This window comes from Pristiophorus japonicus, chromosome 13, assembly GCF_044704955.1.
Source record: "Pristiophorus japonicus isolate sPriJap1 chromosome 13, sPriJap1.hap1, whole genome shotgun sequence".
NCBI classification, from domain to species: Eukaryota; Metazoa; Chordata; class Chondrichthyes; family Pristiophoridae; genus Pristiophorus; species Pristiophorus japonicus.
The window spans coordinates 117,517,590-117,532,706 of record NC_091989.1 but is presented as its reverse complement, the minus strand read 5'-3'; the positions used below and the strand labels follow the sequence as shown (position 1 = coordinate 117,532,706).

The window sequence follows — 15,117 nt, the reverse complement described above, 5'->3', positions numbered from 1 at the left end:
GAGGGCAGGCTACGGAGGGAGGGGAAGATACTGCGTCTCTACTACTGAGCGTTCATACCAGTATAATGACCTGCAGTGCCCTATACCGCAGCCAAACTTTTGCTTTACACCACTACGACCTGTCGCGATCGGGCAATCGCATATCACCCAGGTTAGGCGCCGGAAGTCCAAAGTTATTGAAGTAACTGATCAGCTCCATGATCATTTGCAGGATTATGACGAGCCAGAGCAGGTCCCTATCCCACATCTAACCGAAGTATTACGGGAGTTGAGGCTCAGAGTGGGTCAATCTGTAAAACTCTATCACCAGCTACAAACTAAAATCAAAGAAGATACCGAGGTAGACTTACAAAGTCAGAGTTGGTGGAGAAAGGTCTGGGACTGGGGAATAAATGTGAACATCCACCCATGGATTCGAATTCAATAACATGGGGCGTGATGGCCTGCCAGGTATGCAGGCGCCACAAACGGCGGAAACGGACCAATCACCGTTCCCTGGATATTAAACAAGCCTGTTTGATAAGGGGACGGGAGGAGCTAGCCTTTGTTAATTTGATCTAAGCAACCGGGACTCCTGAAACCGCGTGACTGGCCAGCACGTTGAGGCAAGGAGTACCGGGCAGTGCACAAATATCAGATAAAGGCAGTACGGTCGGTTAAAAGGGGACTAGGACTAGTCCCTTTACCGAAAGGGGGGAATTGTTGTAGAGAGTAGAAATATATATAGACTTAGGCATTAGGCACCTGCTGGATATTTAAAACTCACATAAGCTTAAATGGACACACACATAAAATGGCTGCCCAGGCATGATGGGAAACCAGGTAGTCAAGCTGTGAACTGTTGAACGTTCACTGACCGAGCAATAACCCTGTGAGGCCCACTGTAGGAATGCCTGGGAAGACAGAGATAAGAAGGAAACCATCTCCTGTGAACAAGGCCATGAAACCAATTATTTCAGGAAGAAAGATAAGAGGGAAACCATTTGCTGTAAACAAGGCTATATACCAATTATTTCTCCAAGAAGAAAGAACTAGTGAGAGAACCTATATCAATCAGCCCAAGCTGACAAAAGACGAACACATGGTTCCTGAGACATAAGGGGAATTCTATTGGGTTAAAATAACCTATATGTAATCTATAATCGTTGTGATTGGCTTGTGTCCAGCCGTGATGAGCTGTGTAGCTGCAGTAAACTGTTTTGTAACTGTTGTGAAACATATAAAGGTACATGTAACTCTTTGTTCTGTGAAGAGAAACCTGGATACGGTCCTGAGTTTTTCCTTCCCGCTGAACGTAATAAAAGCTGCTTCAGCATTGGAACCGACCCTGAGTGTTGAGTGATTCTTCTAAGAAAACACTAACGCTAACAAACACCCAAAAAGAAAAATTACAACAAAAATATTTTCCATCAGAAAGGTACAATACTTAATTAAGTACCCAATGTTAACAGAAACTTAATAATAAATATGGACGCTGTAGTGTTTCAAGGACATTTCAGTTACTGTGTAGGACACCAAATGTTCAACAAAATAACCTATGGGATTTGCCTTGTTTAGAAAAGCAGATAAATGTATATTATGGAATCCTCTACCTAGCCAAAAGCAACTATTGATAGTTACAATCTTATACTCAAAATATAGTACAGTATCACATCACAAAGTACCTGGAAATATCTGGAGCTGGACCCGTCTTTTCTCAAGTGCAAGGAAACAGCAGAATAGAAAGGTAGGCATTTTCTCATTTCTAAGGCTGCCTGCAGCCTAATGAATCTCTTCAGACCTACATTGTCCTTAATGCAGCTTAAATTGTTCTTCATCCAGCTCAAGTCTTGCAAGTTCCAACAAAAAAATCATCCATGTTTTAAACTCTTAATTACAATCCTTTGCAAAGGCTGAACTGCTACACCCATGTCAACTTCCTTCCTTATTAAGATTTAGAGAAAACTACTAAAAGTACATCTTGCCCATGTCCATTGAACAAGAAGATAGGTTTCTTAAATAGTTTGGCAGTGGATGCCTGCAGTTGCCCTGACTCTGAAACTAGAGTGCAGTGAGTGGGTGGTTAACTTTCTCCTTACAAGCTCAATGAGTAATGTTTAATACATAAACCTCTGCAGTGCATAATAATTCTGGCAGGAGCATTCCTGGCACTGAGTTGACTGCATACTTGTCTCTTGCTACCACAATCTCCCTGGACTAAGATCAAATAGCATCATCGAATCATAGAATGATACAGCACAGGATGAGGCCATTCGGTCCATCATGCCTGCTCTTAAAAACAGCTATCCAATTAGAACCACTGCCCTGCTCTTTCCCCATAGTCCTGCAAATGTTTCCATTTGAAGCATTTATTCAATTCCCTTTTGAAAGTTATTATTGAATCCACTGCCACCACACTTTCCACATGCTGCATAAAACAGTTTTTCCTCATGTCGCCTCTGTTTTTTTTGCCAATTACCTTAAATCTCGGTCCTCTGGTTACCGACCCTTCTGCCACTGACAACAGTTTCTCCTTATTTTCTCTGTCAAAACCCTTCATGATTTTGAACACACTCTTCAAATCTCCCTTTAACCGTCACTGTTCCAGAGAACAAACCCAGTTTCTCTAGTCTCTTCACATAACTGAAATTTTTCATCCTTGGTACCATTCTAGTAAATCTCCTCTGCACCCTCTCTAAAGGCCTTGACAGCCTTCCTAAAGTGTGGTGCCCAGAATTGGCCACAATACTCCAGCTGGAGCCTAACCAATGAACTATAAAGGTTTAACATAATTTCCTTGCATTCTCTGCCTCTATTTATAAAACCAAGGATCCCATATGCCTTTTTAAGCAGTCTTCCCAACTTGTCCTGCCACCAAAGACTTGTGTATGTACACCCCCAGGTCTCTTAGTTCCTGCACCCTCTTTAAAATTGTACCATTTACTTTATATTGCCTCTCTCCATTCTTCCTTCCTAAATGCATCTCTTCGCATTTCTGTGCATTAAAAATTTTAACTGCCACGTGTTAGCCCATTTTACCAGTCTGTCTATGTCCTCCTGAAATCTGCTGCTATCTTCCTTGCTATTTACTACATTTCCAAGTTTCGTGTCATCTGCAGACTTTGAAGATATACCCTATATATCCAAGTCCAGGTAATTAATATATATCACAAAAAGAGCAGTGATCCCAACACCGACCCCTGGGGGACACTACTGCACACGTCCCTCCATATGTAAAATAACCATTCACCACTACTCTCTGCTTTCTATCCCTTAGCCAATTTCTTATTCACGCAGCTACTGCCCTTTAATCCTGTGGTCAATCTTGCTAATAAGTCTATTATGTGGTACTTTATCAAACAAAATCACTCCTGAAAGTCCACATACACATCAACTACATTACCCTTATCGATCCTCCCCGTTACTTCAAAGAAATCAATCAAATTAGTCAAACACAATTTGTCTTTAACAAATCTATGCTGGCTTTCAATTACTAATCCATGGTTCCAAGTGCCAATTAATTTTTTCCCCGAATTAATGTCTTTAAAAGTTTCCCCACCACCGGCTGATTGGCCTGTAATTGCTGGGTTTAAATCCCTGCCGTTTTTTTAAACGGGAGTGTAACATTTGCAATCCTCCGATCCTCTGGTACCACTCTCATATCCAACGAGGATTGGATGATTGTGGCCAGAGCCGCCGCAATTTCTCTTTACTTTCCTCAGCAACTTAGGATGCATCCCATGTGGACTGGTGACTTTTCTACTTTGAGCGCTGCCAATCTTTTTAAGTATCTCCTCTTTATCTATTTTTATCCTATCCAATTTCTCTTCCATCTCCTCCTTTATTGTGGCATTGACAGAATCCTCTTCTTCAGTGAAGGCATAATACAGCTCCTGCAGTCCATCTGAATTTTACCAGAACCCAGGAGCCATCCTGGACCAGCTCCTGCCACCTGATGCACATCAATGCTTAGTTCAAATAATTACATTGTAAAGCCAATGTAATCTAAGTAAAAAGGGGTAATTTTAACTCTTTCTACCTGGCAGTTCTCATCCAGCCACTCAGGTCCTGCCAACTGCTAGACCGCCTGTTCACAGCCGGCAGGGTTCTTTTTAAATATGCAGATTATGCCTGATTATGTAATCAGGCCCTGACTGCAATTTTAATTCAGGCCTGAGTGGGGGTAGCCACTGTGGTTTTCCTACCAGGCTGAAGGAAGTTGCGACCTGCCGGTAAGATGAAGAAGCCCAAACAGGTAAGTTTTAAAAAAAACTTTCCTTTGTGGGGCCAGGAGGAGCAGGAATACTCCCACAAGGAAAGTTCAGGCCTCCCCTGCCCCGGAACCCTCTTCCCCACTTACTCGATTTCCAACAGGTGCCTATGGTAGGGAAGCAGTTGCAGGGAAGTGGACCAAAGGCATGTTGGAGCATCAGAAATTAAAATATCCAATGGCCTTATTTCCGTAGTTTCCAACCAAAGTTAAAATTGGAGCTAAAGTCTTAGGATTTAGTACCTGTATAATGAACTCCTTTAGTATTAGAGCCATTTACATTTATTTTGTAATCATGATCAATTATGCTGGGAAAAGTAAAAAAAGGTATTGTATATACCTTACATTAACAAAAACCATGTAGTTCAATTTCAGAGATATCCTACCTTCTAGATTTTTGACAGTAAGACAGCCTTCTTGCTTCTGTTCTTCAGCATTTACAACAATTAAATCTTCTGTAGCTTGCTTTCCTGATTGATTTTTGTGTTCCTTTGAATCGTGCCTGTGTGCATTATTGGCAAAGGGCAGGTTTTCATTTCTGTCTATACTTGCAGAAGTAGCTTCAAGCTGTTCACTTCCCACTATACTTGAGTAGGCAATGCTAGATTCTATCATTACTATATTTGACCAGTACTCTTCAACAGTAGAATATTCCGTGTGTTCGCTTTCCCTTTTCATATGAAATTCAGCAGTGTCTTGCACTGCAGTCTCATTTGTCAAGTCTTGCAAGAATGGATTTCCACTGTGCTGTAGTGGATCTAATTTTTCAAGAAGTGTTAGCTTACAGCTTTCTGTCAAGTTCAAATCCTTGGTTTCAATGTGTTTTTGTCTGCTGCATTCATTCTGCAATTGATTTGCATTTGCAGGTTCCACATGTGTAGATGTCTGATGTAATGCATCGACTTGAAGCTGCTGACTAGTTTTTTCTTTACTAACTGAACATTCATGCAATTGCATATTTTCCTCTGTCCAAGATACAAGATTTCTCTCCAAATGTGTCCGACATTCAAATCCATGTTTTTCTGTACTCTCAGTATGCACTGTTAAATTAGGTTGTAAATGATCAGCATGTGTTGTAGATTTTGTTTCTTCATTTATTAACTCTGCAGTACCTGTGGTATCAGCCAGTTGGTGAATAGCAGGTTGTACATCATCTTTTATCAACTGATCAGCTTTAATCCCTATCTGCTTTCCATTGTCCTTCAATGGAGCATTTGAATTTTCAACAAGTGCAAAATTCTTACATAAATTAAAGTCAATAGTGTCTTCAGAGTTTAAAGACTGCATTAGAGAGCTTTTGGACTCATCCAACTGCACATTGCCAAATGTTTGAACAAAACACTCTGCTGTTGGTTGAGTTACATTTTTAATAAACTGTACAGTTTGAGTAAGACTCTGACCATTAAATTGTGCATGTTCAATACACTCTGACTGTTGGTTCATTGTCTTTTTCTGCTCTAAGCTTTTAGCCAAAGGCTGTATGTACGTAGGAGATGCCTTGACAGCAATATTTACAAATTCCACAGTGTTAGTTAAATTACAGTCAGTCAATTGATGATTGAAAAATTCTTTCATCGATGTGCTGTTTTGCTTTGCAACTTTTGTATGTTTGCCATGGGTATTTTCTATTGCATCTGTTTCAGACGTATTTTGATTATTTTTGTGCAATTCATTTTGAATTTCTTCACATTCTTTCACATCAATTTTATTTCTACTGTGTGGTGTAGGTAATGAATCACCTGAAGAACTTTGAAATTGTCTATCTTGTAAATCTTGAGCAGAAATCTGTGTGTGGCTGCAAACCACTGGTTCCAAACATCTACTGTTTAAATTATGTTCTGTGGCATTTGTGGTCTGGTTAATTAACATATGCATGTCTCCACAACAAGACTTAAACTCTTGTTCCATTCCTTCTTGGTGAAGGTCAGTTTCCGCTGATGAAGACTTTACTTTTGTAAACACACAAGGCACTTTATTTTCACTACTATTGCAAGTCTTATTATGAAGTGGTATTCTGTTTTCCATAGTATCTGCGAGTGACTGATGTTCAAGAATTTCCTCACTGCTGCTAACAGTTAAATTAAATGGGCTATGTATTGTTTCTAAATTGGACCTGCAAGTTACATTTGAAGATGCCTCCATGTAATTTGGAGAAATTAATTCCTTGGAACAAGTGCTACTACTCAAGGCTTCCAAAGGGGTCACTTCTGATGACCTGTTAGTTCTCGATGCATGTTGCAATTTTGAGTTTGAACTACTTGTTTGTGAAAGGGAGTCACCTTCACTTACTGAAATTTGACTAAGTTCCACATACTCCCCCTCGAGTTCTTGAAGAGAAATTGCCGGGGAATTAATAGAAACATCTAAACAATCTGCAACACTACTTAGGGAATGCTGTAAAGCCCTTGTAAGATTTATTTTCTGTATCTTCAGTCCTTTTCCTTTTACAGAGAGATTTTGAGTTGTTACAGAATGGTTTTCTGGTGCTGCGCTGTTGTCATTCAACGGTAAGTTGTCAGGATTGTCACAAACAACTTCCTGATCCACAATCCAGTTTCCTGATGACATACTTTCAATCACTTTTGGTTTATCAACAAATTCTGGATTCACCACCTCTTCCCAAGGCACTCGAAAGATACTGCTGTCAGTAGACAAGAGACAATTTTGCAAAGCTGTTCCCATCCGTCCCTTGTTAATATTGTCCAACCATTCCATAGTGAAGATAGAAGTATAAGAGACCTCTGGAACTAGTACTTCCTCTATGTTGTACCCATTTGTTGCAAGGCATTTTAGTACAATACGTGGAGTCTTTTTCAGGTGTGGGACCACTTGAAGATAAAAATCACCAGGTTGTAAAGTTCGCCAGTCAAATGCGGAGAGTTGTATTACAATTTTTTCACAGATGCATAAAGGCCAGCCTTCATAGCGGAACAGTAATCCACAGTATTGAAACTGTTAAACATAGGATGAAAAAGATTCCTGTCAAATAGTTGTTCTCGGACATAAAACAATTTTACAGATCACTCTAAAAAATTTTACCTAAAAGTATATTCATGGTAGACAACTTATGTAAACTAACTTAAACCCATCAAAATACATTGCTTGGGCCTTTGAAGTATACACACAATTTTGGAACCAGGCAAATATAACAGCAATCTCATACTCACTACTCTAGAGCTTAGGTAATAAAAACAGATGGGAATCGATCAGAGGGGTGGGAGGGTGGGAGTAGCGGGTGGGGGCACGAGAGTAGGGGGGGGGGGGGGCAGAGAGCACGCGAGAGTAGCTGGGGGGGGGCGGCGAGAGTAGTTGGGGGGGCCAAAGTAGCAGGGGCCGTGAGTAGTGGGGGGGAGGAAACGAGCCTTGGGGGGGGGGGGGGAGGGGGGAGGAGGAGGAAACGAGAGTGGGGGGGGTGGGAGAAAACGAGCGTTGGGGGGGGTAGGAAACGAGCGTGGGGGGGGAGGAAACGAGCATGGGGGGGGGGGGGGAAGGAGGAAACGAGCATGGGGGGGGAGGAAACGAGCGTGGGGGGGGGAAGGAAATGAGCGTGGGGGGGGAGGAGGAGGAAACGAGAGTGGGGGGGGTGGGAGGAAACGAGCGTGGGGGGGGGGGAGGAGGAAACGAGTGTTGGGGGGGGGAGGAAATGAGCGTGGGGGGGGGGGGAGGAAACGAACATTGGGGGGGGGAGGAAACGAGCGTGGGGGGGGAGGAAACGAGCGTGGGGGGGGAGGAAATGAGCGTGGGGGAGGAAACGAGCGTGGGGGGGAGGAAACAAGCGTGGGGGGGGGGAGGAAACGAGCGTGGGGGGGTAGGAAACGAGCGTGGGGGGGGTAGGAAACGAGCGTGGGGGGGGTAGGAAACGAGCGTGGGGGGGGGAGGAAACGAGCGTGGGGGGGTAGGAAACGAGTTTTGGGGGGGGTAGGAAACGAGCGTGGGGGGGGGAGGAAACGAGCGTGGGGGGGGGGGGGGAGTAGGAAACGAGCGTGGGGGGGGGGGGGGGGAGTAGGAAACGAGCGTGGGGGGGGGGGGAGGAAACGAGCGTGGGAGGGGAGGAAAATTAAGACTGCTTCAAATGAGCTGCAGTTATTTTTAAAACTTATTTGCAGACAGACAAGAGGAATGTAAGCATTTTCTTTTGTTTTTAATGCAATTTGTCACTGAAGTTCAAAACTTTGATACATCCACCCCCACCTTCTACCTCCTTCCACATCATGGTTCATGGGACACAGAACAAAGTAAACACATTACTATCATATTCATATTGCCAAGCACAGCATAAACCATGTACTGCCTCAGGCCTAATGCCACAAATGCCATTTGAGACTGCTGTAATCCAAGTAGAAACATTCATAAAATTTGACCTGGAAATTCTTCTTGTGAAATTTATGTTAAACTTCATTCCATTTTTTCATTCCACACTTGGCTAAAGGGAATTCTATTTAATATTGGTGGAATGCTCAGCTATATTCATTACCTCAAGTAAAACACAACCAAACGGATAGAGACCTCTGCAATTTCCTACAATGTGCAATTTGTATTGAATTAAGGTTGTTATTGCTGGGACAAGAAAAACTTCAAATCCAAATAAATGCAGTCTCAAAAAACAAACCATAGCAGGTGAGGAATTACGATCCTTGAGAACTGAACACATGTCTAGTGCCAACACAACCCTGAAAAAAAAATCTCAATTCAAACCTCAGAAGAATAACTCCATTGAGTTCTGTATGATATTTCCATTTTCATCACAATGAATTCATATGCATTTTTTTTTTTTAAAAAGGCAAACCAAAAGCAGTTGTAAATCGTAGGGCCAATTCAGAGATGGAGCTAAAAATGGCACTCTCCGCGGAAGCCCAACCCTGGCAAATTCCACAGGGTCAGGTCATTTGCATAATTAGAATATGCATCACGCATATTTTATTTTTACACTGAGCAGTGAATCCAAAGTTCAGCAGTTCTTAAAGCGCTGCTGCATAAAAAGTAAGGGAGACCCTTGTTCATTGGATGCTGACTGCTGTTTAAAGAGAATGGCTGACGAAGCTCCAAGAACTGCCCCCTTTCACCGAAGAAAGTCTGGAGGACTGATCAATGAGATGGTTCTGAGGAAAATGGCACCATTTTTGGTCTGAAGGGAATAATCACAATAAAGCAAATTTGCAGCAGGCAAATAGAATAAATGTAACCTCCCACATCCAGATGCGCAAAATGTTCTCAGGACTGAGGAAGAATGCCAAAGTAAGCTTTAATAAAAGGAATGCCTGTACTATGCTTACATCAAGCACTGAGCATATAGCGTGGTGCCACATCAGCAGCATCTCTAGCCTGCAAAGCACTAACCCAAACCTCATATCTTACATCCTCTTACTACCATGTCAGTGGAGCTGCAGCTCATCAGATAATAATGCAGTCCATGTCTGCATGCAGCAAGATCTGGAAAACATTTAGGTTTGGGCTGGTAAGTTCGCGCCACACTAGTGTGCCAGCGATGATTATCTCCAGCAAGAGAGAGTCTAACCACCTCCCCTTGACATTCAATGGCATTACCATCACCGAATCCCCCACCATCATCATCTTGGGGGTCATCATTGACCAGAAACTTAACTGGACCAGTCACAAAAATGTGTGTACAAGAGCAGATCAGCAGCTGAGTATTCTGAGGCGAGTGACTCACTTTCCGACTCGCCAAAGCCTTTCGACCATCTAATAAGGCACAAATCACTCCCTCCACCACCAGCACACTGTGGCTGCAGTGTTTATCATCTACAAGATTCATTGTAACAACATGCCAAGGCTTTTTCAATGACACCTTCCAAACTTGTGACCTCTACTACCTAAAACAAGAGTGGGCAATTATTTGGACTGGAGGGCCACTTAACAAGCTTTGGTGAGCTGTTGAGGGCCACCCACCAATGTTCCACCAATCGTGCGGTCCCATGCAGGCTGGTCCCCAGATCCTGCCGCTGGAAGAGGTACAGCGCATGCACGGCTGCATAGACGCCGGCTGCACAGCAAATTTAAGCGGACCGTGTGCAAAAAAAATCAGAGGGAACATTTCATAAACATAAACATTGCATAAACATAAATTCAGATAGCAGTCAGATGCTATCTTACATACACAACATGTATTCGATTCTGCTTAGAAATGAATCAAAGATAAAAGTTGAAAATGTTGTGGTATCTTCTGGTCTCTGTAATCAGTGCTGTGAAACAGAACTGTACCCTCTTTAGGGCCTGTGTCGGCATCAATTTCCTTCAGTCATCCTTATGTCCCTCTATAAAGATTACTAATGCCATCCCAATTGGTGCCAGATGAGAACTCCCCTGCCATCATACTCTGGATACCGGGAGAATAAAGATACCGCCGGTCACTTTCTTCAGTAAAACATTTGTGGAGATGAACAGCCCTGATTCCACTCTAAAATGTGTAGGGCATATTCAAGTACGCAGTGCATTCTGGGTACGGACGTCCGCCATTAGGGCCTAGAATTATGAAACGGATCCTTTTAAGATCGGGCGAGGGAGAATAGCTTTTGCGAATTATTAAATTGAATGAAGTATTAGTGTTTTTTCTTTGGCTGCAGTTCACGTTTGTCCCTGACCCATAGATAGACGAATGTGCAGCTCGAGCTCATGCTCGCGTTGTTTTTCTGTCCTGCCCAGTGGGCCGGATAGAATGACTTGGCGGGCCAGATATGGCCTGTGGGCCGTATTTTGCCCACCATTGACCTTGAAGAACAAGGGCAGCAGGCGCCTGGGAACACCATCACCTCCAAGTCACACACCATCTTGTTTTGGAAATATATCACCGTAACTTCATCGTCACTGGATCAAAATCCTGGAACTCCCTCCCTAACAGCACTGTGGGAGTACCTTCACCGCACAGACTGCAGGGGTTCAAGGTAGCGGCTCATGACCACCTTCTCAAGGGCAATTAGGGATGGGAAATAAATGTTGGTCATGCCAGCGATGCCCACGTCCCGTGAATGAAAGAAGAAAAAGCTCCAACTTGGTGATAGTCAAAAGCCAAGGCTTCCTTCTATTCACAGAACTGTTGCACATTTTCTCACCACACTCTTGGGCTCCTCAAACTATATGCATGCTCTTTACTCCTTCTTTCACCCTAGGTGAAATGTAGTCTGGTCAAAGGGCTATATCTCATCTTGCACTCTAATGCCGTAATCAGCTGTTTTGTTTGTTTCGTAGAAGGCTACAATGCACTAAATTCAGTTTAACTCATTAAAAACAGCAAGGAAAAATTCTAAATATCAAAAAACAGGAAACGTAGATTTAAGCTTTGGAGTTCTGCAGCGACAACATTGAGGCTTCCCAGCAAATGAGGAACTGTGAACAAAGAACAAGGGGAATTCAATGTGAGGGTCAGCTCACGCACTTAGCCTGAAAAACATTTTTAAAAACGTGTTCTGCAGAAGCGGGAGCTCAATGCTGAATCCGCTGTGGCTTACCAATCCGATTACTTAGTGCTCAGGTGCCATGGGGCCATGGGGCCATTCCCCAAGAATACCAGATCTAAGTGTTGTCTGCAAGTCATTGTGCAGAAGATGGTACATCTCTGTGGCACAGATTAAAGCAGAGACATCTAATGTGTGCAGGTCTAGGTGTTTTTAATAAGTGTGATGGCTATATGGCATTTTTAATTCATGTATTATGAAGGTTTAAATCCCTTTTCAAATAAATAGGTTTCGACAAACTGAGATGGAACACTAAACTTTCGATCTTATTGCATTCTATGCAAAATCTGTAATTTAATTATAATAAAAATGTTAAAATTTAAACAGATCTAGTTAAAATCACTTTAAATGACCATTGTTCCAAAGATATCTGTTTATAGATGGTAGCTTGTATGGATTCTTTAAAAACAAAGAAAAATCACATCCACAGAAACAGCATTGTAAATCAAACTAGAATAATGCTCTGTACTATCGTAGGTCCTGAAAATTTCTATGCATTTTGAGACTGGAATACAAAGAAAATAAATGCCTGTAATCATTTAATACATTTCAGAGTAGTGCAAAGACTTCCAGTATGCCGAGGCACTTGTTCATAAGTTGCAATTAACGATGCAGCATAACATGCAATTTTCTAAATTACTGTTATTAGAAGAACAGAGTTCTCAGCAGGTTTAACATTTTATTTTTTTGCTCCCTCCATTACATATAGTGTAACTACCTGTTCAAGGTAATTAAAAAAAAGAAAAGCTATTACATGGTCAAGTTTTATTTAAAGAGCTCTATTTTATCAACTCACTCTTGTATTCTAGAGGTTTCCTCAAATTAGTCTCCATTACAGTGTGATACAAGTCTAATTCAGCAATATTTGATAAATCTTAAACAACCACTTTCATCACATAAAAAGGTAAATGAGAAAATGTATTTCTACTTTAATTTGAATTAAATTTTTTTTAAATTGTCCATTACATTATTTTAACAATTTAAGTATTTAACCAAGATTATTAGGAAAAGCGATTTAAAATGAAGCTTGCATTCTAAACAACAATGACATACAATTTACATTTGACACAAGAATCAAGCCTACTGTACCGAGCAATCAGCAAAGGTTTTATTTAACATTAAAACCTTACGAGCTTCCTCATTAAAAGATGCAAAATGGATTTATGTTTATTAAACCAAATTCATGGAAAGGCTGATGGGATGATGGCTTTAAACTAACTTTCATCTTCCTTTGGCACACAATTTGACCATTGTAAGTTAATCCCTGCATTAATCAAATACTCACTGATATACAGAGGTCCTTTATGTGTGCTTCTGCAATAACCAAACAGAGCACGCCCATTTCGGTATTTTCATTTCATTAAGCCTGATCGCCTAGTAGTTAAACAGCTGGCTTTCCAACCACATGTTTGGGGGTTCCAGAAGTACTCAAATATCAAATCTGTTTTTAAGTTGAGATGAGCGATTTAATATTACAATTGGTTATTCTTCCTCCTTCAAGCGCCCCCCACCCCTCCATCCATGAATAGCATTGCATAGCTCCATTTTTGAAGAAAATACAGACATTGCTGTATCAGTCGTTTCAGCTACTCACAGTCTATGGTCAAAGAGTAATCACGTCTTGGACGAGTGATGTTTATATTAAAAATCCTAATTACTTCTAAGCTAATTTTATTCAGCCTATTGCATTTTTTCTAACTTGCTCGATGACAACTGAACCAGTCACATTTTTCTGAACAAGTTTTTTTTTGTGCTCCAAAATTGCATGGCCAAGAATAGAGGAACTTACTGCATCTTCTCCTAGGAGTTGCTTTGAGTGTAGTCATCGATGATGACTAGAGTTTACATGTTAAAAGATGACATTCAAGAGTAACTAACATTGCAATATCACATTAATAGTTTTATATCAGTGCACTTCCACATTTTATCAAAGTCACAGTCCTATCAACTGAACCAATTTGGATTACCCCCTCCCACTAATACTTACACAAGCATCCTGCTGAATGCATTGCAGAATGTGTTTAGCAGGGACAAGGAAATCAATGAGGTAGCACAATCCGTCACCGCGGTACGTTTTCTCCACTACATCAAAAACCTGGCAGAGAACAGTGGATGCTGTAGCCTCAAAAGGGGGATAGAGTGCTGAGAGAGTACTCTGAATACAAGTATCCAAGGATTCAGAATCCTGCCAAAAGAAAAGCACAATTAATTTAAGTAACTACAAAAACGTGCAGTATGTTCCATTGTAACTTGTCGGTTCTATTTAGGTACCTAACAAGTAAAAAGGGAAACTGCAACCAATTACTATCAATCCTTTGTATATTCAATCCAGTTAACAACTTTCAACAAAAAAATGTGACTACTAACTGAATTTGCACAACTCAGACTACAGATATGACTAACAGTCATTTAGTGCATCGTACAAAGACTATTACAATAAAAAGTGACTGAACAAACCAAGCAAATAAAATGTACATAAAATATATAGTCAATAAATCTTGTATTTTAAAGTATGTCCATGTGAATTCCCAGTAACAATTATTTTTCTCATACAAATTTAGCTGCTTTCTTCATAAGTCCACAATTCTCATAACAATGCATGCACTTAAGTTATAACAACTACAATGCCAGAGGATGCTCCAACTTCTAAGACTAAAGCCTCAGTACTACATGGCTATTAGTATTATAAAAGTACCAACCTCCCCACCCCTCCATCAAAAAAAAATTTTTTTGTGTGGAATACCCAAAATGCAAAAAAGTTAGATTAAATTCTGAGGAAATAAACAAAGACAGAATTCCACACTTCACTGCCGTGCAGACCAATATACATCTGACGCTCTGGGAACCCTGGACATCACATAAAGTTAATATTCTGGCTGCTGTTTGTTGCACAGGTTCACCAAATGTAATGAAGGAAACAGCCAGAATAAATTGTTTACTAGGGTGCAAGTAAGAGAAGTTGTATAGACTGAACTGCAATGCTTTCTGTGTATAAAGAGATTCCCATAAGGTTTTCTACTTTAGACTGGCAGGTACAGCTGTCCAAACACTTGCATCAAACCCAGTCAGGAAATGACAGGACAGCTTGGTCAGAGATTAAAAAGCTTCTGCTCACTTACTAAGCTTCATGGAAGAAGTTTTACTGTTGATGACAATTGCTCTGACTAAATTATAATCCTCTTACTGCACGTCAAGAATGTCACGCTTTATCAGCAAAAGGAACCTCATTGTCTTCTGGAGAGCTTACCACCAAAGTCAGGTTGCACAGCACAAATTCAGTGGGAAAATAGTGCAACATACTACACAAGTGAGGACTCTCTTACATGATTACCAATTGTGTATTCTGTTAGTGCGACAGGCTGATTTAAAAATTTTTACCACAGATGTTAGATTTTCAAC

At 41.2% G+C, this 15,117-nt stretch overlaps 1 protein-coding gene across 8 annotated transcripts in view; it reads right to left on the bottom strand.

Annotated features, from left to right (window-relative positions):
• plekhg4 (pleckstrin homology domain containing, family G (with RhoGef domain) member 4) overlaps positions 1-15,117 on the bottom strand; it is a 447,922-nt gene that overhangs the window by 218,913 nt on the left and 213,892 nt on the right. For all 8 annotated transcript variants that reach the window (XM_070897923.1, XM_070897924.1, XM_070897919.1 and 5 more), the window contains 2 exons: positions 13,706-13,903; positions 4,636-7,201 (listed from right to left, as the gene is read on the bottom strand). In XM_070897923.1, coding sequence (XP_070754024.1) covers positions 4,636-7,201; positions 13,706-13,903 — 2,764 coding nt within the window. The remainder of the gene's footprint in view (positions 1-4,635; positions 7,202-13,705; positions 13,904-15,117) is intronic.